Genomic DNA, 26,430 nt, shown 5'->3' with positions numbered 1-26,430 from the left:
CAGCCTCTGACACTCTAGTGAAAATACCCCCAGCCTATTCAGCCACTCCCCACAGCTGAAACCTTTCAAACCTGGCAGCATCCTTGTAAATCTTTTCTGAACGCTTTCAAGTTTCATAACATCCTTCCTACAGCAGGGAGACCAGAATTCCATACAGTATACCAATAGTCCTATACACTCGCAACGTGATCTCCAATTCCTATATTCAATGTACTGACCTATAGAGCCAAGCATACCAAAAGCCTTCTTCACTATCCTATCTACCTGCAACTCCACTTTCAAGGAGCTATGAACCTACACTCCAAGGTCTCTTTGTTCAGCAACACTCCCCAGGACCTTATCATTAAGTGCATCAGTCCTGCCCTGATTTGCCTTTCCAAACTGCAGCACCTTACATTTATCCGAATTAAATTCCATCTGCCACTGCTCCGCCCATTGGCCCAGCTGATCAAGATCCCGTTTCACTGAGGTAACTTTCTTCACTGTCCAGTACACCATCAATTTGCGTCATCTGCAAACTTACTGACTACACCGATGTTCACATTGAAATCAACTATATAAATGACAAAACGCAGTGGAGCCATCGCCAGTCCTCGTGGCACACACTGCTGGTCACAGGCCTCCAGCCTGTAAAGGAACCCTTCATCACCACCTGTCTTCTATTTTCAATAGAGTTCTGTACGCAAATGGAAAGTTCTCCCTGTATTCATGTGATTGAACCTGTGTTATCATGAGAAACCTTGTTGGACACCTTACCCAAGTCCATATAGGTCACGTCCACTGCTCTGCACTTATTAATCCTTCTTCAAAAATATTTCTTCAAAAAACTCCAAATTAGTGAGACATGATTTCCCACATACAAAGCCATGTTGGCTAATCAGCCCTTGGCTTTCCAAATACATGTAAATCCTGTCCCTCAGGATTCCCTCCAACAACTTGCCCATCACCAATGTCAGGCTTATTTGTCCATAGTTCCCTGGCGTTTCCTTACCACATTTCTTAAATACAGGCACCACTTTAGCTAACCTCCATTTTTCTCGCACCTCATCTGTGGCTATCGATGATACAAATATCTTGAAAAGGGGCCCAGCAATCACTTTGCTTGTTTCCCCAGAGTTCTGATCAGGTCTTAGGGATTTATCCATTGTTAAGCGTTTTAAGACATCCAGCACCACCACCTCTGTAACACGGACAGTTTTCAAGATGTCGCTATTTATTTTTTCACATTCTTGATCTTGCATTCTTTCTCCACAGTAAACTGATGCAAAAATATTCATTTAGTGTAGCCTTCATCTCCTGTGGTTCCACACACTTTGGGAGGAAAATGGAGCACCTGGAGGAAACTCATGCAGACACAAGGAGAATGTGCAAGCTCCAGTTACCCAAACTGGAATCGAACCCGGTTTCCCAGCATTGAGAGACAGTACCAATCGTTGAGCCAGCATATCATTGTAAAGTATTAACGTCAAGAGTTCTGTCAAGAACTCACCAATAGCAGTAACACAACATGTTCCACTCGTAGGTTCAAGCAAACGCAAGTGTCAAACCACAAATCCATGGCATGAAATGAAGCCATTTCACAGTGTGCAAGAATATTTCCCATACATGAAGTCAGAAAGCAAACCAGAGACAAAGTCTACAATCATTTAATTTTAAGCTAAAGAAGCTGCATCCCTTCAATCAGAATTCCCACTGAAAAACTACACAGATAAATCAACTTTCAATGTCCAAACAACTGAAATTGAGAGTACAGGTGAAATTAATGGGAAAATAATTACTTCAGCAAAAAGAGTGGTAGAATTCCACACAGAAACTTCAAATGAAAAGCCATCATGGTCAGCTGTTGAATGCCACCCTAGAGCAACTAATGCCCTGTCAGCTTGGGCAGCGCTAATGCTCAAGATTAAAGACCTTGAAATTCCTGTGAAATGTTGACCATTCCAATTAGCTTATTTTGAACTTGTAATATGGAGATGAATCTCTAACAGGCTTCAGAGTTGTCTAGGTCTTGTGCAGGTAGGTATGGGCTGCTTGACTAAAAATTATAAATGGAACTCAAAATTGTTTGATTAACTGCACCACTTAAGTGCTTAAAAAAAAGCTGAGCATTTGGAAGGAAAGATAATAGAGGTCTACTTGCAGAAACAGCCACCTCACACTACAACAACTGGATACTCCTGATATGCCTTTCAACAGCTAACATAAAAATAGCATCTACTTCACATTCCCTTTACCTATCTGGATAACAAGCTTTACATGTCTCTCTGTGCAGGTTAAAACCATGGACAACACTCAATTCCTCTAAACAGATTTCTTTGAAAAGCACAGATGTTCTAAAATGTTCCACTTTAATCTGCATGATGGTTGATATTAGCAAACTTGTAACCTTGAAAGTTCTGTGAAGGCATAGAACTGCATCACGGCACTAAATTAAATTGTGAAAATTGAGTTCTGTTCTCTTTCCATGACATAAGTGAACCACTGATTAAAAATTGACATATGATATCAAGGCAAACTCAAAGGAACCATCTGACGTAAGTTAAAACGGGCTTGGGAGACAAAACACAGTGGCAGCCACGTAGCACCTGTAGAACATTCAAAAATAAGCTATGACTTGGGGTACTGGTTATATGAATAGAAAGGATTCAGAGGGATATAGGCCAAATGCTGATAATGGTACCAACTTAATTTTGGATATCTGGTCAACATGGACGAGTTGGACTGTTTCTGTGCTGTACATTTCTATGACTATTATCTTCTTTTCAACCCTTCAAGCATGACCTTTGAGCTAAGAATTAGTTTTACAAACACTATTAAATGCTTAAGTGCTGTTCAAGTATTACATACAAACACATTTGATCTACTTTTGCATTACAAAGTAGGCAGAAATAACAGCAGCCTATACAGCACATTGCACCTTCTCCATCGTTCAATAAAACCATGTCTAAATTAATCATGCAGGCTAAGGGTCAAGACTTGCTGGTGCTCTGTCAGCTAAGCTTTAAATTTCTGTTCACCTCTTCTAATGCCCAATCAGCCTCTTGAGATCATAACCATCTGTGACTATCTTCTGGCTGCCTCACGTCAATCAACCATCTTCCTATCTTGCTTGCAGCAATCCATGAGATGAGGTATGGACATCAACAGATCATGATCCAGTTCACTGCACTGAAGGTCTATGGATGAGTGCATTCATCGCTTGATGAACATGGTCAAGTCAGAACATTGGCTTAAAGGCAAGCGTATGCTGACAGGATCAGTGCTCGGGTACCCCAAATTTGATTACCTTATCCTGCCAAGAGATCCGTAAAGTACATCCAAGCTAGCCAAAATGCGGAAATTATTGATTTATTTCCCCTGCTTATGTTGCACAGATCGCACTGATATAAGGAATTCCCTAAGGAAAGAGGCTTTGCAAATTTAAAATATGGTGTTCTCAGCCATGTTACTCTTATGCAGCTTGGACATCACCACATATTTTACAATGAGCATATTAATTTTGCAATATGAGATTTCTAGTGATTGATGTTGCATGTGAATTTATCAATTGTCTCCAGCATAGCATTCTAATTACTGATTGACAGTGATGTCCTGTGACCGTGAATTGTGTCTTCCTGATGTTAATCTTTTTCAAAGCATGACAATCCAGCCAATTGGCACTGAAGGTGTATCGAAGCATAAAATTTTGTGCGGCATGATCATGATAGCAAAATTCTTAGACTAGATTTTTGCCTTAGATCTCAGGCAGACAAAACTGAACAGCATCATCAGCTTTAATACCCAAATAAACATCCTCTATATGAAGTAAATAATAAAAAAACAAAAAACAACAAAGTGGGGCCAGAATACAACTAATGACTCCACTGCAAGACCTCATAGGATTCCAGATTTACACTGTCACAGCTGATTTCACTCATCATATTGCTACAGGAAGAGGTCATCCTGAGCAGCTTCAGTAAACTTTAGTAGAAATGGGCCATCTCCGCTCTTACAGTCCATTGCCTGGTAAAATCAAAGAGGAAGAAGTGAGGTCTGCAGATGCTGGAGATCAGAGCCGAAAATGTGTTGCTGGAAAAGCGCAGCAGGTCAGGCAAATCAGAGGAACAGGAAATTCGACGTTTCGGGCATAAGCCCTTCATCAGGAATCAGAGGTATTATACAATGACTTGGAGGTGCAGGAGTAATACAAATGGTTGCCTTTACTCAGCATTTCACTTACAGCCACCAGGTTGTGATTGCGGACCTTCCATTTACAAAGTGTACTGGGCTTTTGGCTAAGGGCAAAATAGAGTAAAGTATATTCGTATGATGTTCAGTTGGGAAACGCTTCAATAGTTGGTTAAAATACTGCAGTTGCCCATTCTCAGAAAGGACCACAATTTTTTGCATTCTGCAAATCCTCAAGCAATAGCTTCTGCTTCTAGCAGAAAGAAATTATGCAGTTACTGCAGAATTGCCAATTTCCCATGCTTAATGAACTCCGACAGTACAGCATCAACTGAAGCTTCACCAATGACCAATACCTTTGCTAAGCTCCTACAGTTTGATTTATAGTTCTTTCATGACTAGTAGGGTCTGAACAATACTCGGAGCTTCCCAGTAACTGCATTCTCCCAAGAACACAGTTTAAGACTGTACTAAACACTTCAGTATGCATTATAGTCTAAGATGGACCCCAATATTTAAGGCACGAATTCAACCATAGCATTATATCCACCAGTGACCACCATACTTGAGGCAAGATGCACAAATACCATAGTGCACAGCAAAGAAATAAGGATTATTCTAGGGATAAGGAAGATAATTTGGAGAAAGTGGGACCATTTCACTTCAAAGACAAAATTAAGAGGAGACTTGATAAAGGTTTTCATTTTGCAAGAGCTTTGGATGGAGTAGATATGGAGAGTTTTTGGTCACTTATAAAAAGATTGACAAAAGGAGGATACCAAAATAAGTTAATTGATTAAACAAATCATAGCAAGATCAGGACAAATATCTTCATGCAAAGTCTGACTAAGATTTGTAATGACCTGTCAAAATGTGAGATGGAAGCAGCTTCAATCAAAACACTAAAAAATATTATTTCTGGGATTGAGGGGGGCAGTGGTTTTCTCACTGCACTGTTAATCAAGAGACCAAGCTAACATTCTGGAGACCTGGGGTTGGTGGAATTTGAATTTAATGAAAAAAATTTGGAAAACTCAAATGACGACCAAGAATCCATTTTCCATTGTTGGAAAAACCCATATGGTTTCCCCTATCTTTTTTGGCGACACTAATTCTGTGAATTATTTTTTTTAATTACTTGAAGAGCGATGTGTAGGGCTATGGAGAGAAGATGGGAAAATGTATTATCTAGAGATAGTGTCAAAATGAAGGGCTGAAAAGCTCATTTTGTGCTGTAATAATTCTTACACAAATTTGACAACTCATATTTGAAAACACATTGTCAAATATGCAGATTTGGCACTCTTTCTTACGAGTTGCCTCACAGCTAAGTACAGATTTTTTTTCCTCCCTCCTGTTTCATCAAGAGCATCTCCTTCATTTAATTCACAACCAGCATAACTTACCCCCTCTCAATTCTCAACAACGGCCTGTATTAAATTGTGTCTGCCAGCCAAATGGCAACTTTTATGAAAATTTGCCGAAGTCTACGCATCACTCCACTTATGATTTGTAACTGCTCCCAATTTTTGAAAACAGTTATTGATAAAAAAACTGCCCATAAAGGTGCACCTTATAATTAAGTTTTCCAAGTCTTTGATCAGCGGTTGAGTTAATCTCAATCTTCATCCATGTCTAAGGATGTAACACTTAGCATTCATTCTCCTGAATGCCTTTCAAAGTTAGCAACTTGAAATTGTTGACACTAAATGGCAGAAGAGGGTCAGGAGGCTGAATGACATTCTTTCTCTACAGACTAGTTCAGGGATAAATGTCTTTACCTATCTTAAAATTTCTACAGTGCCATTTAGCCCAACAAGTCCACACCAACCCATTCTCCTACCATATTACTTTTTCATTTTCACATAACCGATACACCTAGCCACACTCTGGGAAATTCAGCATGGCCAATTCACCGAACCGGCACTTCTTTGGACTGAGAGGGGAAACTGGAGCACCCGGAGGAAGCCCACGCTGACACAGGAAGCATGTGCAAACTCCACACAGTCAGTCGCCAGAACCTGGAATCTTCAACCACAATCCCATTAACTCTTCAGCATTCATCATTCCCATGTGTTCAACTCACTTAAAATAAGACGACAGCTTGGTGATACATAACTGAAGTATGACTGGGAAAAAAAGCTGCTGAAGCTTCCCACTCAAAGAATACAATATTTGGCAATACCACTAAATTTCAAAGGGAACAATTTTTCCTGCAGCAGGGTACTGATTGATCAAGGTTTGCAGGGAGTGTGCACTATGAAAATTACCCCTTAAGCTGGAGTATAAATTAAAGGAGGAATATCTGCACCTGCAGAGAACAAGACCTTGCATACAAATATATGCAGCTATTTGCAACCGAAATATACACACTCCAAGATATACTAAGTCAATTTAAGATCAATTGTTAGCTCACTCTAGATTGTTCAACAAGTGTTTCCCAATCCCAGAATCTGGAATGCTGGAGATTATGGAGTTTTGTAAGCCCACACTGGTTGAGTACAGTCAGAAAAATCAGCCAATTACCTTAATTGACACACTTTCATTTTCTACATTCACAGTTATCTTGAATGTCGCTCAGTTCTTTTTTTGAAACCTATTGTTCCCTCCATATTGATTTAAATAAAATCCAATATTGAATTCAGAATTGGATGTTCCTTAAGAGTCCATCATTACTTGAATACGTTTCCACTCACTGGCAGATTGCCCTGTACAAAGCGGTTAATCAAGTTGAGGGGAATAAAAACATCCAGGCTCACAACTGAAGACTCTTCTTGTAGAAAACTGCAGTCGCTGATGTTCAGGTGCACTGACATTTATTCCTAACATTTTCCCCTTTTCAATTTGATCCCTCTTTCCATACCAGAATTTCTCTCCTCAAACACAACCTTCTAATGAATGGTCAAAGTGCTCCTGATTAGACAATCAAGGATCACAGAACTCGACAGCACAGAAACCAGGCAACTGGTCCACCGATTCTCAACTAGCACTTGCAAAAATCAATTCTGTTTGCCCTGTTTCCCTGCTGTTACCCTGTAATGCTGTATTCCTTTTCCTTCTTTCAAGTAATTTTTCAATTTCCTTTTTGATGGCTGCCAGTGAATCAGTATCCATGATATCAGACTAAATCCTAAGCTCTTGTTGTGTAAATTTTCTCCATTTATGTCACACCTGCTTCCTCTAGGAAATATTAAATCTTTGACATCTGGTTACCAACATTTCAGTCTTTGTTATTTTTTGAACAGCTACACTGTAAACTCATGATGTAAAACAGCTATTAAATTTTCTTAAGCTTCTCTGCTCAAAAAAGACCAGCTTCTCATTTCTTCAGTTGAAATTCCTCATCCACAGAACCATCCCATCAAATTGCCTTCTTCACACTTTGTATCTTCTCTAAATTGTGATACCCAGAATTATATACAACATATTGAGTACAGGAATTGGGAGGTCATGTTGCAACTGTACAGGACATTGGTTAGGCCACTGTTGGAATATCGCATGCAATTCTGGTCTCCTTCCTGTCGGAAAGATGTTGTAAAACTTGAAAGGGTTCAGAAAAGATTTACAAGGATGTTGCCAGGGTTGGAGGATTTGAGCTTATAGTGAGAGGCTGAACAAGCTGGGGCTGTTTTCCCTGGAGCGTCGGAGGCTGAGGGGTGACTTTATAGAGGTTTACAAAATTATAAGGGGCATGGATAGGGTAAATAGGCAACCAGAACTGGAGGGCATAGGTTTAGGGTGAGAGGGGAAAGATATAAAAGAGACCTAAGGGGCAACCTTTTCACGCAGAGGGTGGTATGTGTATGGAATGAGCTGCCAGAGGAATTGGTGGAGGCTGGTACAATTGCAACATTTAAGAGGCATTTGGATGGGTATATGAATAGGAAGGGTTTGGAGGGATATGAGCCAGGTGCTGGCAGGTGGGACTAGAGTGGGTTGGGATATCTGGTCGGCATGGACGGGTTGGACCGACGGGTGTGTTTCCATGCTGTACATCTCTATGACTCCAGCCTGGACCAAACAGATGTATCACCATTACTGCTGATGCAATTATTTTTAACTCCAGATTTTTTGTTGCAATTTTGCTGAATTTAATTTCTTCAGGTAGCACAATGGATTTTGCACTCATTTCTGGATCAGTGCAGTTCTCTGGATGATTACCCAGTAATTTATAGGGTTGGGTGGTTTGAGCTACAGCTATTTTCTTTTAGAGGTTTATAAAATCTGAAGGGCATGGATATGGTAAATAGACACGGTCGAATCGCAGGCTGGAGGAGTTCAAACTTGGAGGGCAGAGGTTTAGGATGAGAGGGAAAGGTTTAAAAGGGACCTAACGGGCAACTTTTTCCAAACAGAGGATGGTTCGTGTATGGAATGAGCTGCCAGAGGAAGTGGAGGAGGCTAGGACAATTGCAGCATTTAAAAGGCTTCTGGATGGGTATATGAATAGGAAGGGTTTGGAGGGATATGGACCAAGTGCTGGCAAATGAGACTAGATTACTTTAGGATAACTATCAACCTGAATGATCAGGTTGCATATCTGTCTGACTCTATGCATGACCCATCTCTAACAATGTCAACTAAGCCTGAGAGGGGATTGAGCAACATTGAGAAGAAATACAGTCAAATTGTTTAACAACATCTGTTGCAGCATCTTCTGATTATTCTGTAATGCACATAAAAGATATCAAGGACGTTTTACTTAAATATGACAAACAACACGGCACGGTGGCACAGTGGTTAGCACTGCTGCCTCACAGCACCAGAGACCCGGGTTCAATTCCAGCCTCAGGCGACTGACTGTGTGGAGTTTGCACATTCTCCCCGTGTCTGTGTGGGTTTCCTCCGGGTGCTCCGGTTTCCTCCCACAGTCCAAAGATGTGCAGGTTAGATGAATTGGCCATGTTAAATTGCCCGTAGTGTTCGGGGAATAGGTCTGGGTAGGTTGCACTTCGGTGTGTCAGTGTGGACATGTTGGGCCGAAGGGCCTGTTTCCACACTGTAAGTAATCTAAATCTAAACAGACTGGTTTTTACTCATTTACATTCAAATGAGTGATGAGAGACTGGAAGATTTGCACTGCCACATTGAAGTTTGAAGTCAATATTTCTGTTAATAGCTATTTGCAACTCTTTCAATCATGAACAAAACAAATAGTATCTAAAAAAGTATATACAAGAATGATCAGACAGTTAACATGAGCTGTGTAATCTGACTTTTTTTTTAAAAAGGGCCAGGACCAAAGAAGAGCATTTCCCATTTTAGCCATCTCCTTTCTTCACAGGAAATGAAGTATTTCACCAAAAACAATTGCTCACTAATTTCTCTTAAGATCGTTGCTCATTTACTGCTGAACCATCTGGTATTGGTAACAAGCGTGCCAAGATTTTGACCCAAAGTCAGTGAGTGAAGAACCAAATTGTTCCAAGTGAGGATGATGTGGGGCTTGGAAAGGAAACTGCTGGAGATGGGTTCTTACGTATCTGTTGCACTCATCATAGAGGCCATGGGCGTGGAAGGTGCTATCAAAGCAGGCTTGGTGATTTGCTGCAATACAAGTCATCCATAAATCTTGTAGGTACAAATTATCGGTGGCAGAAGGAGTAAATGCTGAAGGTGGTAGTTGGATTGCCAACCACAGTGTTATCTTAATGGATGTCAAACTTCAAATGTTGTTGGGAGCTGCACGCATTAAGACAAGTATTCTATCAGACCCCTGATATGCCTTGCATATGGTGGACAAACCATGATGAGCGAAGTGATGTGCTCCTAGCTGCAGAATTCCTGTTCTGCATCGATGATTTCTTTTTTGACTCGGCCAGTTCCGATTCGGTCAACTGTAACCCCCACGATATAGCGGGTGACTCAGTGAAGATATTTTCGAGTGCCAAAGTGTCACAGAGTGTCTTCCAGAGATTTGTTACTGCCTTATATTTGTAGCACAAATAGCTTGCCATTTAACAGCCCAAGCCTCAATGAGGCTGGGTCTTATTGCACTTGGTCAAGGACTGCCACCATTACCTGCATTCTAAAGGGACAACTTCAAAAGACCAAAATAGTGTACTGGTAAATATAAAAATAAACTTTCATTCAACAGCCAACAGTTAAACCTAACCACAAGAACCACTGGTGATTTTCACCACCATATTTTACCACAATCCCAAAAACCTGATAGAAAAACATTGCAAATACTTAAAGAAAAAAATGAAAGGGCTTCGCAGTGTGGCCAGCATGTGTGAAGGGCGAAACCGAGTTAGCATTTCAGATAGATAACAAATTCTGACAAAGGCTCATCTACCAGAAATGCTAGCGCAGTTTACATCTTTCAATTTGCTAGCAGACGCACCAAATGTTTCCTGTATTTTTTCATTCCTATATACACACCATTAAAAAAAAGACTGGTTTTCAAACATTCATCACTTTTTCAAAAAGAACCTTGAGATATTAGAAGTCACATGATCGAAACAAGCAATTTGCACTTCAACTTACACAGGTAGTATTAACAGTGCTAACAGTAGCATGAACAATTTTTATGCATGGTTTAATGCACAAAACGACATGGCACAAGGAAGCCCACATCCCTGTCCAATGGCCAGGTACTGGGTCTTGCCACGGTCAACATGAGGAAAGCCCAATGCAGAGTCAACCCACGTAAGGCTGTTGGACCAGATAACATCCCTGCAGAGTGCCCAGAGGATGCTCTGACAATACTGGCGGATGCTCTCATGGACATCTTCAACATCTCTGAGCTGTGCCACAGTTCCAATGAGCTTCAAGGCCACTTCCATTGTCTCTGTGTCGAAGTAGTCCTCAGGGTCCTGTCTCAACAACTACTGCCCTGTTGCGCCTCCACCCATCATCATGAAGTGCTTCAAGAGGCTCATGATAAGGTATATTAAGACCCTGCAGCCCCCTCAGCGGGCACCTCGCAGTTCGCATATTGACCCAACTGCTCAACAGTTGATGCCATTTCCACCACCCTCTATCTGGCCCTCACCCACCTGGAGAAGGAGGACATTTACGTCAGATTACTGTTCATCGACTTCAGTTCTGCATTTAGATTAGATTAGATTACTTACTGTGGAAACAGGCCCTTCAGCCCAATATGTCCACACGGACTTGCCAAAGCTCAACCCACCCATTCCCCTATATTTACCCCTTCACCTAACACTATGGGCAATTTAGCATGGCAATTTCACCTAACCTGCACATTTTTGGACTGTGGGAGGAAACTGGAGCACCCGGAGGAAACCCACGCAGACATGGGGAGAACGTGCAAACTCCACACTGTCAGTCGCCTGAGGCGGAAATTGAACCCGGGTCTCTGGCGGTGAGGTAGCAGTGCTAACCACTGAGCCACCGTGCTGCCCAATGCTAACCACTGTGCCACCTTATGAAAGTAAAGAGAGGATATGGGCAAAATACTGTCAAATAAAATGTTTAAAAATCCAAAAATGCTTTATCAGTGTATTAAAAGGATGACTAACTAATCAGATGTGTACTTGATAACTTAAGGGCCAATGCAGAAGGTGAGGGCAGGGCTCTTGTGAGTATTCCTGATGAAGGGTTCCTGCCCGAAATATCGATTTTCCTGCTCCTTGGATGCTGCCTGACCTGCTGTGCTTTTCCAGCACAACTCTAATCTCCAGCATCTGCAGTCCTCACTTTGGCCTCTTCTGAGTGTTTTGTCTCTTCACAAAGGAGAGGGATGATGCAGACATTCTAATTAAAGAGGAGTGTGAAATATAATGAGAACAGAAGTATTGGGGAATTAATCTCTTGCAAATGGATAACTGACCAGGGAGAGATGCACTGCCTGTTAAAAGAAAGCTAGGGATAAAACAAGAATGCATTGAAAATATTTTCCAATCCGCATGAGATACAGGTGAAACACATAATCGGAAAACTGATTCTGCTAGGCCTAAATACCTTTCTTTGTATCTGGATCCTGGACTTTGACAAGGAGACCTCAGTCAGTCCAGACTGAGAACAGCATCTCTAACACCATCACACTGAGCATGGAGTCCCCTTGGGGTGTGAGATCAGCCCACTGTTATTCACCCGACTAAATATACAACTATATTTAATGCACAGGTCAAATCACATCATCAAGTTTGCTGCTTTATGACTATTGTGGGTCTCATCAGCAGAAACAGAGTCGCATATAGAGGGGAGGTGCAGCAGCTCACGGACTGGTACAAAGCCAACAACTTGTCTCTAAACGTAGACATGATGAAAGAGATGGTTATTGATTTCAGAAGGGAATGGAGCGACTACTCTCCGCTGGAGATCAACGGCTCCTCCATGAAGACCAAATTTCTTGGTGTACACCTGGTAGTGTCTCACCTGGACCCTCAATACCAGCTTCATAGCCAAGAAAGCCCAGCAGCGTCTCAACTTTTGGCGCAGGCTGAGGAAAGCCCACCTCCCAGGCTCACCACATTCTACAGAGGGTTCATTGAGAGTACCCTGAGCTGCTGCATCATGCCTGGTTCAGGAATTGCACCACCCCAGAACGCAAGACCCGACAATGAATAATGAGGACAGTTTAGAAGATCATCGGTTCTCTCTTCTCTCCGTTACAGATATCTACTCCACAAACTGCAACTGAAAGGCTAAGAGTATTGTGGAAGACCCCACGCACCCCTCGCTCAAACTCTTCTCCCATCTGGCAGAAGATACCAGAGCATATGGCCTCTCATGGCCAGCCTGTGCAATAGTTTCTTCCCCCAAGCCATGAGGCTCCTTAACAGTGTAATCGGACTCTTTCCCACCTGAAATTATTTCATATTACTGCTAGAAAAATGTCTATCATTCATCATTCTTCTGTTACACAGAATCTTGCATGTTTTGCTCTTCTTATACACTATGCGGTCAATGTAGCACCATTAGTACTGGAGGAATACACTCATTTTTGCTGTATCAGTTGTATATGATACAAATGACAAAAACTACTCAACTAACAACTAAATTCCTAAGCTTTTCATATCAGAAAATCAAAGACTATTGAAGAACCATGATTGGATTTAAAAAGCAACATAGATGTGCACTTGGCAATAGATCTAATTTACCCCTTTTTTCAAGTGAATTAGTCACATATGAACCACAATTTAAAATATTTAATTTGGAAGTCAATGAAACCAATGTCCTGTGGTGGAACCATATATGGAATTACCCTGTTCCCAACCATTAGCATCAGTTTGCTGAGTCACACTCTCAAATAAAAACAATAGCAGGAAACATTCATTCTTTCAGAGAAAAACACTTTTTAAGATACCAAAGGATAAAGCAATGAAAAATAGTTATGCCTTAAATGGTGATTCATTTCTTCCCCCTAGTCTTCGGGGTAGGAGAGAAAAATGAAAATAATTGACATCTCCAGGTGCATACCCAACATTCTCGTGGCATAGAAGGGATGGGTTCTGGGTAATCCAAGATAGAGAATGGGAAAAATTTCTGGCTGTAACAACTGCTCATTTTTTTTTGAGGTATGTTAGGTGCTGGAGGTGATTTCCTAGATTTCCAGGAGCAGCAATTACTATTTCATATGCTATTGCATTGTTTTAGAACTTTGGAAAAAAAGTCAAAACAACAGCAGTTTTAAAAGGGAGAAAAACAGACAAAGGAAGCACTTTGTGAGGACAGTGCAGGAGAGAGAAAAAAGAGAGATTGCTGTTTTGAATTCATATATTGCTGGACATCGGAGTGCGTCTGGAAAAGTTAACGAACAGTGAAATTCACAAATAATCTTGGAGGAACCTGTTTGGGCAAAGTTCACAGCACAGAACCAGATTTGTTAATTGTTGTTTTAAGTGTGTCCAACAGAAAGGCTGCAATAGTGAGTCGAGTGGGTTCTTTCTTGATCATATTTTTTGCAGATATGTCTCTTGATTAAACTTAAAATATAAGTCATAACTATTAATTTAACCTGGGACAGTGTTTTGTAGAGGAATAAGTTGGTGTTATTTTCTGGGTCTGTAGATTGTGAAGGAGCAAAAATAGCCTTTAATACAGTGATATGTACTTCTTGTCAGATGTGGGAGTTTAAAGAGAGTTTAAGGGTTACTGTGGACTATATCTGCCATAAATGCTGTTGAATGAGAATCTTACCAGATCGAATGGATCTGTTGAGAGACAGTTAGAAGCGAGGAGGAATTTGCAACAGCAACGGTATGTGATGGACGGCAGCTATAGAAGAGGGTGGTGGTGGGGGTCTCGGATAGAGTCACATAGATGGCCTAACTCAAGGAAAGGTAAGAGAGGTAGGCACCTAGTGCATGACTCTTTTGTGGATATAACCATTTCAAACTGGTATGCTGTTTTGGAAAATGTAGGGGGGTGATGGATTCTCAGGAGAACGTAGCACAGACAGCCAAGTTTCTGGTATTGAGACTGGCTCTAATGCAACGAGGGGTACATCAGCTTCCAAGAAATCAATTGCGTTCGGGGATTCTGTAGTCAGAGGTACAGACAGACGTTTCTGTGGCCAGCAGCAAAAAAGTAGAATGGTGTATTACAACCCTGGTGCCAGGATCAAGGATGTCTCAAGAAGGGTGCAGAATGTCTCACAGGAGAGAGGGGGCCAGCAAGAGGTCATTGTCCACATTGGAACCAACGACATAGGAAGGGAAGAGATTGAGATTCTGAAGGGAGATTACAGAGAGTTAGGTAGCAATTTTAAAAAAAGAAGGCTCTCGAGTGTAGTAATACCTGGATTACTCCCAGTGCTACAAGCTAGTGAGGGCAGGAGTAAGAGGATAGAGCAGATGAATGCATGACTGAGGAGCTAGTGTATGGGAGAAGGATTCAATTTTTGGGTCATTGGAATCTCTTTTAGGGTAGAAGGGACCTGTACGAGTAGGATGGATTGCACCTAAATTGTAAGGGGACTAATATACTGGCAGGGAAATTTGCTACAGCTGCTCGGGAGGATTTAAACTAATAAGGTGGGGGAGGTGATAGTGAGGAAAGAGATCTGAGACTGGTACAGTTGAGAACAGAGGAGAGTCAGTCAGGGCAGGCAGGGACAAAGTAGGACTAATAAATTAAACTGCATTTATTTCAGTGCAAGGGGCCGAACTGGGGAGGCAGATGAACTCAAGGCATGGTTAAGAACATGGGACTGGTCTATCATTGCAATTACAGAAACATGGCTCAGGGATGGACAGGACTGACAGCTTAATGTCCCAGGATACAAATGCTACAGGAAGGATAGAAAGGGAGGCAAGAGAGGAGGGGGAGTGGCATTTTTGATAAGGGATAGCATTACAGCTGTGCTGAGGGAGAATATTCCCAGAAATACATCCAGGGAAGTTATTTGGGTGGAACTGAGAAATAAGAAAGGGATGATCACCTTATTGGGATTGTATTATAGACCCCCCAATTGTCAGAGAGAAATTGAGAAACAAACTTGTAAGGAGATCTCCGCTATCTGTAAGAATAATAAGGTGGTTATGGTAGGGGGAGTTTAACTTTCCAAATAGACTGGGACTGCCATAGTGTTAAAGGTTTAGATGGAGAGGAATTTCTTAAGTGTGTACAAGGCAATTTTCTGATTCAGTATGTGGATGTGCCTACTAGAGAAGGTGCAAAACTTGACCTACTCTTGGGAAATAAGGCAGGGCAAGTGACTGAGGTGACAGTGGGGGAGCACTTTGGGGCCAGTGACACTAATTCTATTAGATTTAAAATAGATAGAAAAGGATAGACCCGATCTAAGATCTAAATTGGAGAAAGGCCAATTTTGACGGCATTAGGCAAGAACTTTCGAAAGCTGATTGGAGGCAGATGTTCGCAGGTAAAAGGATGGCTGGAAAATGGGAAGCCTTCAGAAATGAGATAACGAGAATCCAGAGAAAGTGTATTCCTGTCAGGGTGAAAGGAAAGGCTGGTAGGTATAGGGAATGCTGACTGACTAAAGAAATTGAGGGTTTGGTTAAGAAAAAGAAGGAAGCATATGTAAGGTATAGTCAGGATAGATCAAGTGAATCCTTAGAAGAGTATAAAGACAGTAGGACTATACTTAAGAGGGAAATCAGGAGGGCAAAAAGGAGACATGAGATAGCTTTGGTAAATAGAATTAAGGAGAATCCAAAGAGGTTTTACAAATATATTAAGGACAAAAAGGTAACTAGGGAGAGAATAGGGCCCCTCAAAGAAAGTGGGGGAGATAGTAAATGAGTACTTTGCATCAGTATTTACTATGGAAAAGGATATGGAAGATATGGACTGTAGGGAAGTAGATGGTGACATTTTGCAAAATGTCCAGATTACAGAGGAGGAAGTGTTGGATGTCTTGAAGTGCATAAAGGTGGATAAATCCCCAGGACTTGATCAGGTGTACCCGAGAACTCTGTGGGAAGCTAGAAAAGTGATTGCTGAGCCTCTTGCTGAGATATTTGCATCATCGATATCACAGGTGAGGTGCCAGAAGACTGGAGGTTGGCAAACGTGGTGCCACTGTTTAAGAAGGGTGGTAAGGACAAGCCAGGGAACTATAGACCAGTGAGCCAGACCTCTGTGGTGGGCGACTTGTTGGAGGGAATCCTGACGGACAGGATGAACATGTATTTGGAAAGGCAAGGACTGGTTAGGGATAGTCAACATGGCTTTGTGTGTGGGAAATCATGTCTCACAAACTTGATTGAGTTTTTTGATGAAGTAACAAAGAAGATTGATGAGTTCAGAGCAGTAGATGTGATCTATATGGACTTCAGTAAGGCGTTCGACAAGGTTCCCCAAGGGAGACTGATTAGCAAGGTTAGATCTCATTGAATACAGGGAGAACTAGCCATTTGGATACAGAACTGGTTCAAAGGTAGAAGACGGAGGGTGGCGTGGTTGCAGAGGGTTGTTTTTCAGACTTGAGGCCTGTGACCAGTGGAGTGCCACAAGGATCAGTGCTGGGTCCTCTACTCTTTGTCATTTACAGAAATTACTTGGATGCAAGAGGTAGTTAGTAAGTTTGCAGGTGACGCCAAAATTGGAGATGTAGTGGACAGCGAAGAGGATTACCTCAGATTACAACAGGATCTTGACCAAATGAGCCAATGGGCTGAGAAGTGACAGATGGAGTTCAATTCAGATAAATGTGAGGTGCTGCATTTTGGGAAAGCAAATTTTAGCAGGACTTATACACTTAATGGTAAGGTCCTAGGGAGTGTTACTTAACAAAGAGATTTTGGAGTACAGGTTCATTGCTCCTTGAAAGGGGAATCGCAGGTAGATAGGATAGTGAAGGTGTTTGGTATGCTTTCCTTTATTGGTCAGAGTACTGAGGATGGGAGTTGGGAGGTCATGTTGCAGCTGTACAGGACCTTGGTTAGACCACTGTTGGAATATTATGTGCAATTCTGGTCTCCTTCCTATTGGAAATGTATTGTGAAACTTGAAAGGGTTGAGAAAAGATTTACAAGGATGTTGCCAGGGTTGGAGAATGAGGTATAGGGAGAGGGTGAACAGGCTGGGGCCATTTTTCCTGGAGCGACAGAGGCTGAGGGGTGACCTTATAGAGGTTTACAAAGTTATGAGGAGCATGGATAGGGTAAATAGGCAAAGTCTTTCCCCTGGGGTTGGGGAGTGCAGAACTAGAGGGCATAGGTTTTGGGCGAGAGGGGAAAGATATAAAAGAGACCTAAGGGGCAACCTTTTCATACTAGGGTGGCATGGATATGGAATGAGCTGCCAGAGGAAGTGGTGGAGGCTGGTACAATTGTAACATTTAAGATGGATTTTGATGGATATATGAATAGGAACTGTTTGGAGGGATATGGGCTGGGTGCTGGCAGGTGGGACTAGATTGAGTTAGGATATCTGATCAGCATGTTTCCATGCTTTACGTAGGTTAAAAACAATGTTTTATGTTGTTTCGGGCAAAAGCCCTTCGTCAGGAATAGAGGCAGCGTGCCAAAGGGTGAAGAGATAAATGAGAGGAGGGTGGGGGTGGGGAAGAAAGTCCTTGGATGCTGCCTGAACTGCTGTGCTTTCCCAGCACCACTCTAATCCAGAATCTATGCTGTACATCTTTATGAATCTAAATGACCCAGAGCAGCCTCATTCCTCTTCCCCACCCCAAAAGGTTTGGGTCTGGGGAGAAACTACTTTACAACTCAATGAACTGCAATCTGTGTTTCATTAGCTCATCTCACCCAGGGGCAGCAGTTTCACTATCACATTTGGTCCCAGTGCCCAAACTATTTGGGGGGCACGGCACAAAAATACAGAGAAAAAGTAAAAGTAAGTTGGCCAAACTCTTGACCAAGGTCAAACAATCCTGCTAAGATGTATGTATGTGTGGCCATTCAAGGGAGAATAGGATTTTGCTTGGGTATAGTACTCTTCATTGAGCAATCTTCTTGCCACTCCACTCTCAAATAGTTGAGCAACCATATTCAAACTGGTAATGCCCTCATGAGGAGAAACGTGACAGTGGAAGAAAATATAGGGAATTGGAAACAACTCAATATATTCAATTTCTAAACTTGCATTGGCTCATCCAGAAAGTTTCACACTTAATCTTCTTTCGAAGACAACTAAACTTCAACCAGCACCTTCCTTCGAAGGATAACCAAAAACTTGTTAAACAGCAATCCCACACCCACTCTCTCATTCACTGCGTTAGGAGCAGGTGGAAGTGTACCTTTGCAAATGGGAGAGTTGGGGCTCTTCCGTTCTGGGGAGCCCTTGTGTTCTGGAGATTTCCTGTGTCTGACCCGTGAAGAATCTGCCCCCGAGGCCCAATGAGGGGTGGGCGAGGAGCAAGGAGATGAGGTGGTGGTGGCCGGGTGCAGTTGCTGCTGTGTCCTGGTGGGGCTGCTCCGCGAGGTGGCCGTGGCCGCCTGCTGCTGCTGCTGCTGCTGTGTCCTGGTGGGGCTGCTCCGCGAGGTGGCCGTGGCCGCCTGCTGCTGCTGCTGCTGTGTCCTGGTGGGGCTGCTCCGCGAGGTGGCCGTGGCCGCCTGCTGCTGCTGCTGCTGTGTCCTGGTGGGGCTGCTCCGCGAGGAGGCCGTCTGCTGCTGCTGCCTGCCCGCTCCACCAGCGCAACACCTCGTCGGGCTGCCCTGTTTCAACTGAAACGGCACGGTGGCCCTCATGGGCTGAGGCCGGCCAGCACCGCTACCACTGCCGCTAGTACTGTTACTACTATTGTTAGCACCACCATTACTGCTACCTCCTCCCCCACTACTACCACTGTTACTAGTGCCGCTCACAGAGCTGGTTGGTGAACCGTTCCGACGGACCCGCTGAGCCATCTTCCTCGAGGAGGAACAAAAAAAACCACACACGCGCCCCGGCAGCTTTGTTTATTGGTTGTGAACGCCAACGCGGATGGCGGTTGGTGAAGTGAAAACGTCTTCGTTCAGTACGTTTGCTTTCTTTCTTTCTTCCGTCCTTCACCCAACTCCCGTCCCACCACCTTCTCCCTCCCCTCAGCCAGGACCAGTCTGGCCGCGCGCTCGCGCTCACGAAGCCTTACAGACACCGCCTCTCGCTCCCCCCCCCACCCCCACCGACCTTTCACGCGCGTACGCCCCGCCCACGCCGCTCGCGGACGCCACGCCCCGCCCGCGTTCGCACCGCACGCCCTCCCCCGTTTGATTGGCTGGCGCCGGGAGCTTGGGCCCGCCCCTCCCGGCTCGAGCGGCGCGGGGCACGCGCGGCTCGCCACGCCCACTCGGTCACCGCCGCCGCCGCCGCCGAGCAGGCCTGAGCCTGTCTCTGAGGGGCGGAGGGAAGGAGCCGAGGTCCGGCTCTTGCTCGGTTAAACCGCACATTCTAGCGGCGGACCGAGGAAAACCATCGAATCCCTTTGATTTACATGGATGGGGAAACCGTCTTCGTTGTAACCCAATGGGTCTTCCCATTTCAAGAGGTACTCCATCTGTTACGACCCAATATTGACTCCACCAGCCACCCCCACTTGCATCTAGCTGTCAATAACACAACTATGAAATGTTGTATATCACCTATCTCAAGACAAATCTCCTGACTTGTCTGTTGTTATGGACCAGGCCAGACCTCCTCGGAATATTTCAAGAAAGTAGCCCAGACCCTATCTTTGCTCGTTGTTTTAAGCAATTATAAGGTGGATATCCCAGGAGAGATGCAGCTGGTCAACCACTTAGTTCTAAACAAAACAGAATTTTATTTACAAGATTGCTGAATGAAATACTAATAAAAGAGGACTGAATACCGTAAAACGGCTGATCTGAAAAGCCAGCAGATTATCCCAACTTCATGATGCTGTTCCAAATACTTGCAACAATCCCCATAAATAAGCCTTGGCACAAAAGGTAAAAATCAAACAGGGTCTCTGACAAGAGAGATGTCAGAGAGAGGGGATCAGCATCGATCTGCTTCTTTGGGTCCAGCAGCTTCAAAACTCCACTGCTTGCTAGCCAGACTGCCAAACAAAACCGCAGAAAAGCTGAGCTAGAAGAACTGACTACTCCCCTTTCGTTATACGAGTTTTTTTTAATTGAAAGACTTTTGCCTGAGGCAGTATCTGGCAGCTATAATCAAATTGGTCCTAAAACCCATCCAAGCCAGACTTTACGGAATCACTGCTATTACAACCTCTCTGAAAAAAAAGCCAAGGACAACCTTGTTAAAGGAACAGCAACATCACACTGTTGTCACAGAACAAACTCAAGTATTTGTCCTTACACAAGAAGTTGTGGAATAAATAAAGCATTACACTAATAACAAAACTTACTGTAGACAAAACTACTCTCCCATGTATGTGCGAAACATGGACTAAGACTTGATCAAGCATTTGGACAGATTCCATGTGAGATGCATTCAAAACATCTTGGACACTGAAGGCAGGGACAAGATGGCCAAGCATCACATTACTTAAAAGAGCATAATTCTTTGGAATTAAAGCATTCACACAATTCTGAGTCAGATAGAGGGGCAAGACAAAATGCAGATTTGATTCTATCCACAGGAATGACCTAAACCGTCTAGTTGCTTTCTATTTCATTTAACCATCTTGATCTCAAGATAACATTTTGCCCCTGGCCAGCTACACAAGCTGGGGCGACAACACCTCATTTTCCACTTAAACACACAGTCTCTAGAACTCTATATTGACTTTGACACCTTTAGAGTATAACTTCTGTCAATTTGTATTACATCCCCACTTATTACACCCTGCTGCCAGCTGACCCTTATTTGCTATCTTTTCTCTCAAAAGTGCCAACCAATTTTCTCCATGTCAAACCTTCATTTATATCTATTTTATATATCTGTATCTCGTTTATCACCATTTACAATTCCTTTGTATTTTGTTCTGGGCACTCTCACCAACTATTTCACTCACTCCATCTTCCCCTCCAGCAATAGCATAAAAGGAATCATTTTCAAGCTCCTTTCAGTTCTAAAGAACAGCCAAGTCAGACTTGAAACATTAACTCCTTTCAATCTCTATAGATACTGCCAGACCTGCTGAGAGTCTCCAGAAATTTGTTTTCATTGGAATGTTCGGGTGGACTGCCCAGTTCAGTTGGAATGGACTTACATGCAACAAAGAGCCATCCTTGATACTAAAGAGAAACCAATGACAGTATGAGATTTCCCTGTAAATAATTGAGCAAAGGTGGTCCTCAGCAACAGGGGAGTAGAGATATGGGATGCGTGGGTGGGAGGGGGTGGCAGTATTAGATGGAAAGGGTTTATTGGACCAGGGTGGCAGGCAAGTTCAACTTCATTTTAAAGTATTGCACATTTCCTGACTTTTGCATTTCTTTTATATGGAGAAAGAAAGTACTTACATCTCTGCAACATCTCACAACCCAAGGGCATCCCAAAGCGCTTTGCAATTTATAAAGTGCTTTGAAGTAATAGCAGCAATTGCTGGAAGCACTTAAGCAAAAATTGTGGAGAGGATCAGAGACCAAAGTTTTCTGTTTTGATTTCAGAATTAATGTGTAAAGTATTTCTGAAGTGTAGACAAAACATGTTGAGAGGTGATTAACAAAGCCGTGGTTAACAGGGCCACAGCAATTGAGAGCAAGTTTGTATATCAAACTTATACAAAATACTGGTTTGGTTCAACAGGACTATTGCATCCAGTTCTGGATACTGCACTTTAAAAAAGATAATTAGAGGTTGAAGAAAACATACAATGATTTTAATTCCAGTGATAAAGAACTTCAATTATGTAAATAAACTGGAGACTTTGGAATTGTTTTCCTTGGAGTAAATTATGTTGAGAGGAGATTTGATAGAAGTCTTCAAAATCACAAGAAGATTGAAAAGAATAGACAGGGAGAAACTGTTTCCACCAGTGGAAGGATCACGAATGAGCAGGCATAGATATCAGATAATTTATGGTTACCGGTGAAATGAAGATAAATCTCCACACAGTGAGTGGTTAAGATCTGGAATGCACTACCTGAGGGTGCGATAGGCTCAATATAGGCATTCAAGAAAAAATTGGATGATGATCTGAAGTGGAAGAATATGCTAGACTATAAAGCGAAAGCAGGGGAATGACAGTAGGTGCATCACTCATTCAGGGAGCTGGCAAAGACATTATTGGCCAGATGGCCTTCTTTTGCACTGTAACAATTTTCCATCACCATAAGGACTGAGCAGGTCAAGATGGCTTATTATCTCTTTTCAGGACAACTGAGGATGAGTATAAAATGCAGACTGACAATGCTACATAGAATCATCTAGTGATTACAGCATAGAACGAGACCATGTGGCCTGTCATTTTCATGCCAGCTCACTTTGAGAACAATTTGCCTCATTCCACTTCCCTTTGTTTTCCTGGTAACCTACAAATCCTTTGTCCTCAGATAAATATACAATTCTCTTTTGAAGATATTGATTGAATCTGACACTCCCAGGCAGTGCATTCAAAATCTTAACCACTGACTGTGTAAAAACATTTTTCAATATGTTGTTGTTGATTTCTTGTCAATCACTGTAAATCAGTATCCTTTAGTCTGGATTCTTCTGCCAGTTTATACCAGTTAGATTCTTCCTGGTATCTAATGTCTCCATCAAATCTCTTCTTTATCATCTTTTTCCCCAAAACTAACAGTCCAATTCCTCCAGCATAACAATGCAAATGAAGTTGCCCATTCCTGGAAACGTTCTTGTGAAACTTTTCTGCCCTTCTTTGATATATTCACATTTGTCCTAAAGTTTGGTACCTAGAACAGGTGTAATATCTGAGAGTGGAAGGATCAGTTTAGTTTACAGTGGTGGAGTAGCAAATCTGGTGAGTCTTAACAGGAAGAGTCAATTCTTTTAACAAGATGCAGTTTATTACATGATAGCAATTTGGTACAATAAGTTACATTAGCTAGTTAGACATGGTTACTGAGACTCCTGTGAGGCGCAGTTGACACAATTGATCCAGAGCCATTCTCCCCATTTCCCCATCCACGACTGTATGAAACAATGGCACTTTTAAAAAAATGAGGAAGAGAACAAAGGCAGAGACCACATGGGCAGTGACAGAAAGAAACCTACACTGCTGTCTGACACAGCAGTGATTCTGCATAGCTACTGCCTTTGCTGTTTGAGTTCAAGTATTTCTGGAATTAGCGTGTGTCTAGAAATAATTAACCAGCAGCAAAATTCACAGCTGACCTTGGAGGAACCTGTGTGTGAGAGCTCACAGCAGATAAGTGCATGGTTTTTAATTGTAACCTTACCATCTTTTTTTTTAATAGGGAGTGCGTTCTTTTTGGTTATATGTTTTATTAAGATCTATCTCTTGATTAAAATTTAAAAATATAAAACATAGGTACTAAGTTAGCCTGGAGCAGTGTTTTTTAGAGCAGTAAGACTGTGCTATTTTCTGTAGATTGTTAACGTGCAAAGATGGCCTTTAGAAGATTAATGTGCTATTCCTGTTGGATGTAGGTGATTAGTAAGATTTATCCATGTTATTGATGATTATGTCTGCAGTAAGTATATTTGGTTCTAAATCCTATCAGATTGCATGGATTGATTGGAGCAGCAGTCAGAGGCAATGAGGAATTTAAAGGAGCTAGGGAGTGTGATGGATGACAGTTATAGGAAGAGAGCAAAACCGCAGATATGGACAGGTAGATTAATTATCTCCAAGAAAGGTAGGAGAGGGAGGCAGGTAGTGCAGGAATCTCCTATAGCTATCTCCATCTCAAACAAGTGTGCTGTTTTGGAAAATATAGGGGTGATGAACTATCAGGGGAATGTAGCACAAACAGCCAAGTTTCTGGTACTAGAACAGGCTGTAATGCAATGAGGTTCCAAGTATTCGACTGTGATAAGAGACTGTCTAGTTAAAGGCACAGACAGATGTTTCTGTGGCCGACAGTGAGAAATTAGAATGGTGTGTTGCACCCCTGGTGCCAGCATGAAGAATATTTCGGAGGTCATTGTACACATTCAAACTAACGAAATAGGAAGGAAAAAGGATGAGAATCTTAAGGGAAAATATAGGAAGCTAGGCAGGAATTTAAAGGAGGCCCTCAAGGGTAGTAATATCTAGATTACTCCTGGTGCTACAAGCTAGTGAGGGTAGGAATTGGGGGATACAGCAAATGAATGTGTGGCTGAGGAGCTGGTGCAGGGGATAAGGGTTTACATTTTTGGATCATTGGAATCTCTTCTAGGATAGAAGTGACCTCCATGAGAAGGATGGATTGTATCTGAATTGGAAGGGGACTAATATACTGGCAGGAAGATTTGCTGGAGCTGCTCAAGAGGATTTAAACTAGTAAGGTGAGGGGCTCTCTCATGGAGATACCTCACTACCCATGGAGATAGTGAGGAAAGAGATCAATTGGAGACTGGTACAATTGTGAAGAAGAGCAAGTCAAACAGTCAGGGCAGACAGGAATAAAGCAGAGAACAAGGTAAATTAAACTGCATTTATTTCAATGCAAGAGGCCTAATAGGAAAAGCAGATGAACTCAGGGCATGCTTAGGAACAAGAGACTGGGATATCATAGCAATTACAGAGATGTGGCTCAAGGATGGACAGGACCAGCAGCTTAATGTTCCAGGATACAAATGCTATAGGAAAGATGGGGGGGGGGGTGGCAAGAGAGGAGGGGGAGTGGCATTTTTGATAAGGGATAACATTATGGCATTACTTAGGGAGGACATTCCTGGGAATACATCCAGGGAAGTTGTTTGGAAGGACCTGAGAAATAAGTAAGGGATGCTCACCTTAATGGGATTGAACTATAGATCTCCCCAATAGTCAGCAGGAAATTGAGAAATAAATCTGTCACAAAATCTCAGTTGTAAGAAGAATAGGTTGGTAAGAAGAATAGGTAAGAAAAATAGAGCATTTTAAATTTCCAAACATAGTCTGTGAATGCCATAGTGTTAAGGTTTTAGCTGGAGAGGAATTTGTTAAGTGTGTACAAACAAGTTTTCTGATTCAGTATTTGAATATATGTACTAGAGAAAGCGCAAAACTTGACCTGCTGTTGGGAAATAATGCAAGCAGGTGACTGAGGTGTCAGTGGGGGAGCACTTTGGGGCCAGCGACCATTGTTCTATTAGTTTTAAAATAGTGATAGAAAAGGATAGGCCGGATCTAAAAGTTGAAGTTCTAAATTGGAGCAAGGCCAATTTTGACGGTTTTCAGCAAGTACCTTTAAGTTGACTGGGTGTGGATGTTCGCAGGTAAAAGGATGGCTGGAAAATGGGAAGCCTTCAAAAATGAGATAATGAGAGTCTAGAGACAGTATGCTACTGTTCAGGTGAAAGGCAAGATTAGTAGGTGTAAGGCATGCTGGATGATGGGAGATATTGAGGTTTTGATCAAGAAAGAGAAGGAAGCATATGTCAGAGAGAGACAGCAGACTTCCTATCAGAGTATAAAGGCAGTTGGAGTATACTTAAGATGGAAATCAGGAGGGTAAAAGGGGGATTATTTGGCAAATAGAGTTAAGGAGAATCCAAGGGATTTTATAATTAGAATAAGGACAAAAGGGTAACTAGGGAGAGAATAGTACCACTCAAAAATCAGCAAGGCAGACAACGTGTAGAACCGCAGGAGATACTGAACAAAAATTTTGCAACAGTGTTTATTGTGGAGAAGGACATGGAAGATACAGAATGTGGAGAAATACATGGTGACATCTTGAAAAATATCTATATAACAGAGGAGGAGGTCCTGGATGTCTTAAGACATGTAAAGGTGGAGAAATCCCTAGGATCTGATCAGGTGTATCCTAGCACTCTGTGGGAAGTTAGGCTGAGTCCCTTGCTGAGATATTTAGATCATTGATAGTTGCAGGTGAGGTG

The 26,430-nt window shown here is 42.4% G+C and overlaps 1 protein-coding gene across 2 annotated transcripts in view; it reads right to left on the bottom strand.

Annotated features, from left to right (window-relative positions):
* fam117bb (family with sequence similarity 117 member Bb) overlaps positions 1-19,579 on the bottom strand; it is a 226,590-nt gene extending 207,011 nt beyond the window's left edge. For both annotated transcript variants that reach the window (XM_060828106.1, XM_060828107.1), the window contains exon 1: positions 18,806-19,579. In XM_060828106.1, the coding sequence (XP_060684089.1) occupies positions 18,806-19,415 (610 nt within the window). In that variant the 5' untranslated portion in view covers positions 19,416-19,579. The remainder of the gene's footprint in view (positions 1-18,805) is intronic.
* Positions 19,580-26,430: the final 6,851 nt, after the last annotated feature.

The sequence above is a fragment of the Hemiscyllium ocellatum genome, chromosome 7, assembly GCF_020745735.1.
Source record: "Hemiscyllium ocellatum isolate sHemOce1 chromosome 7, sHemOce1.pat.X.cur, whole genome shotgun sequence".
NCBI classification, from domain to species: Eukaryota; Metazoa; Chordata; class Chondrichthyes; order Orectolobiformes; family Hemiscylliidae; genus Hemiscyllium; species Hemiscyllium ocellatum.
The sequence above is the reverse complement of the archived record's forward strand: the minus strand, read 5'-3'. Positions and strand labels throughout refer to the sequence as shown.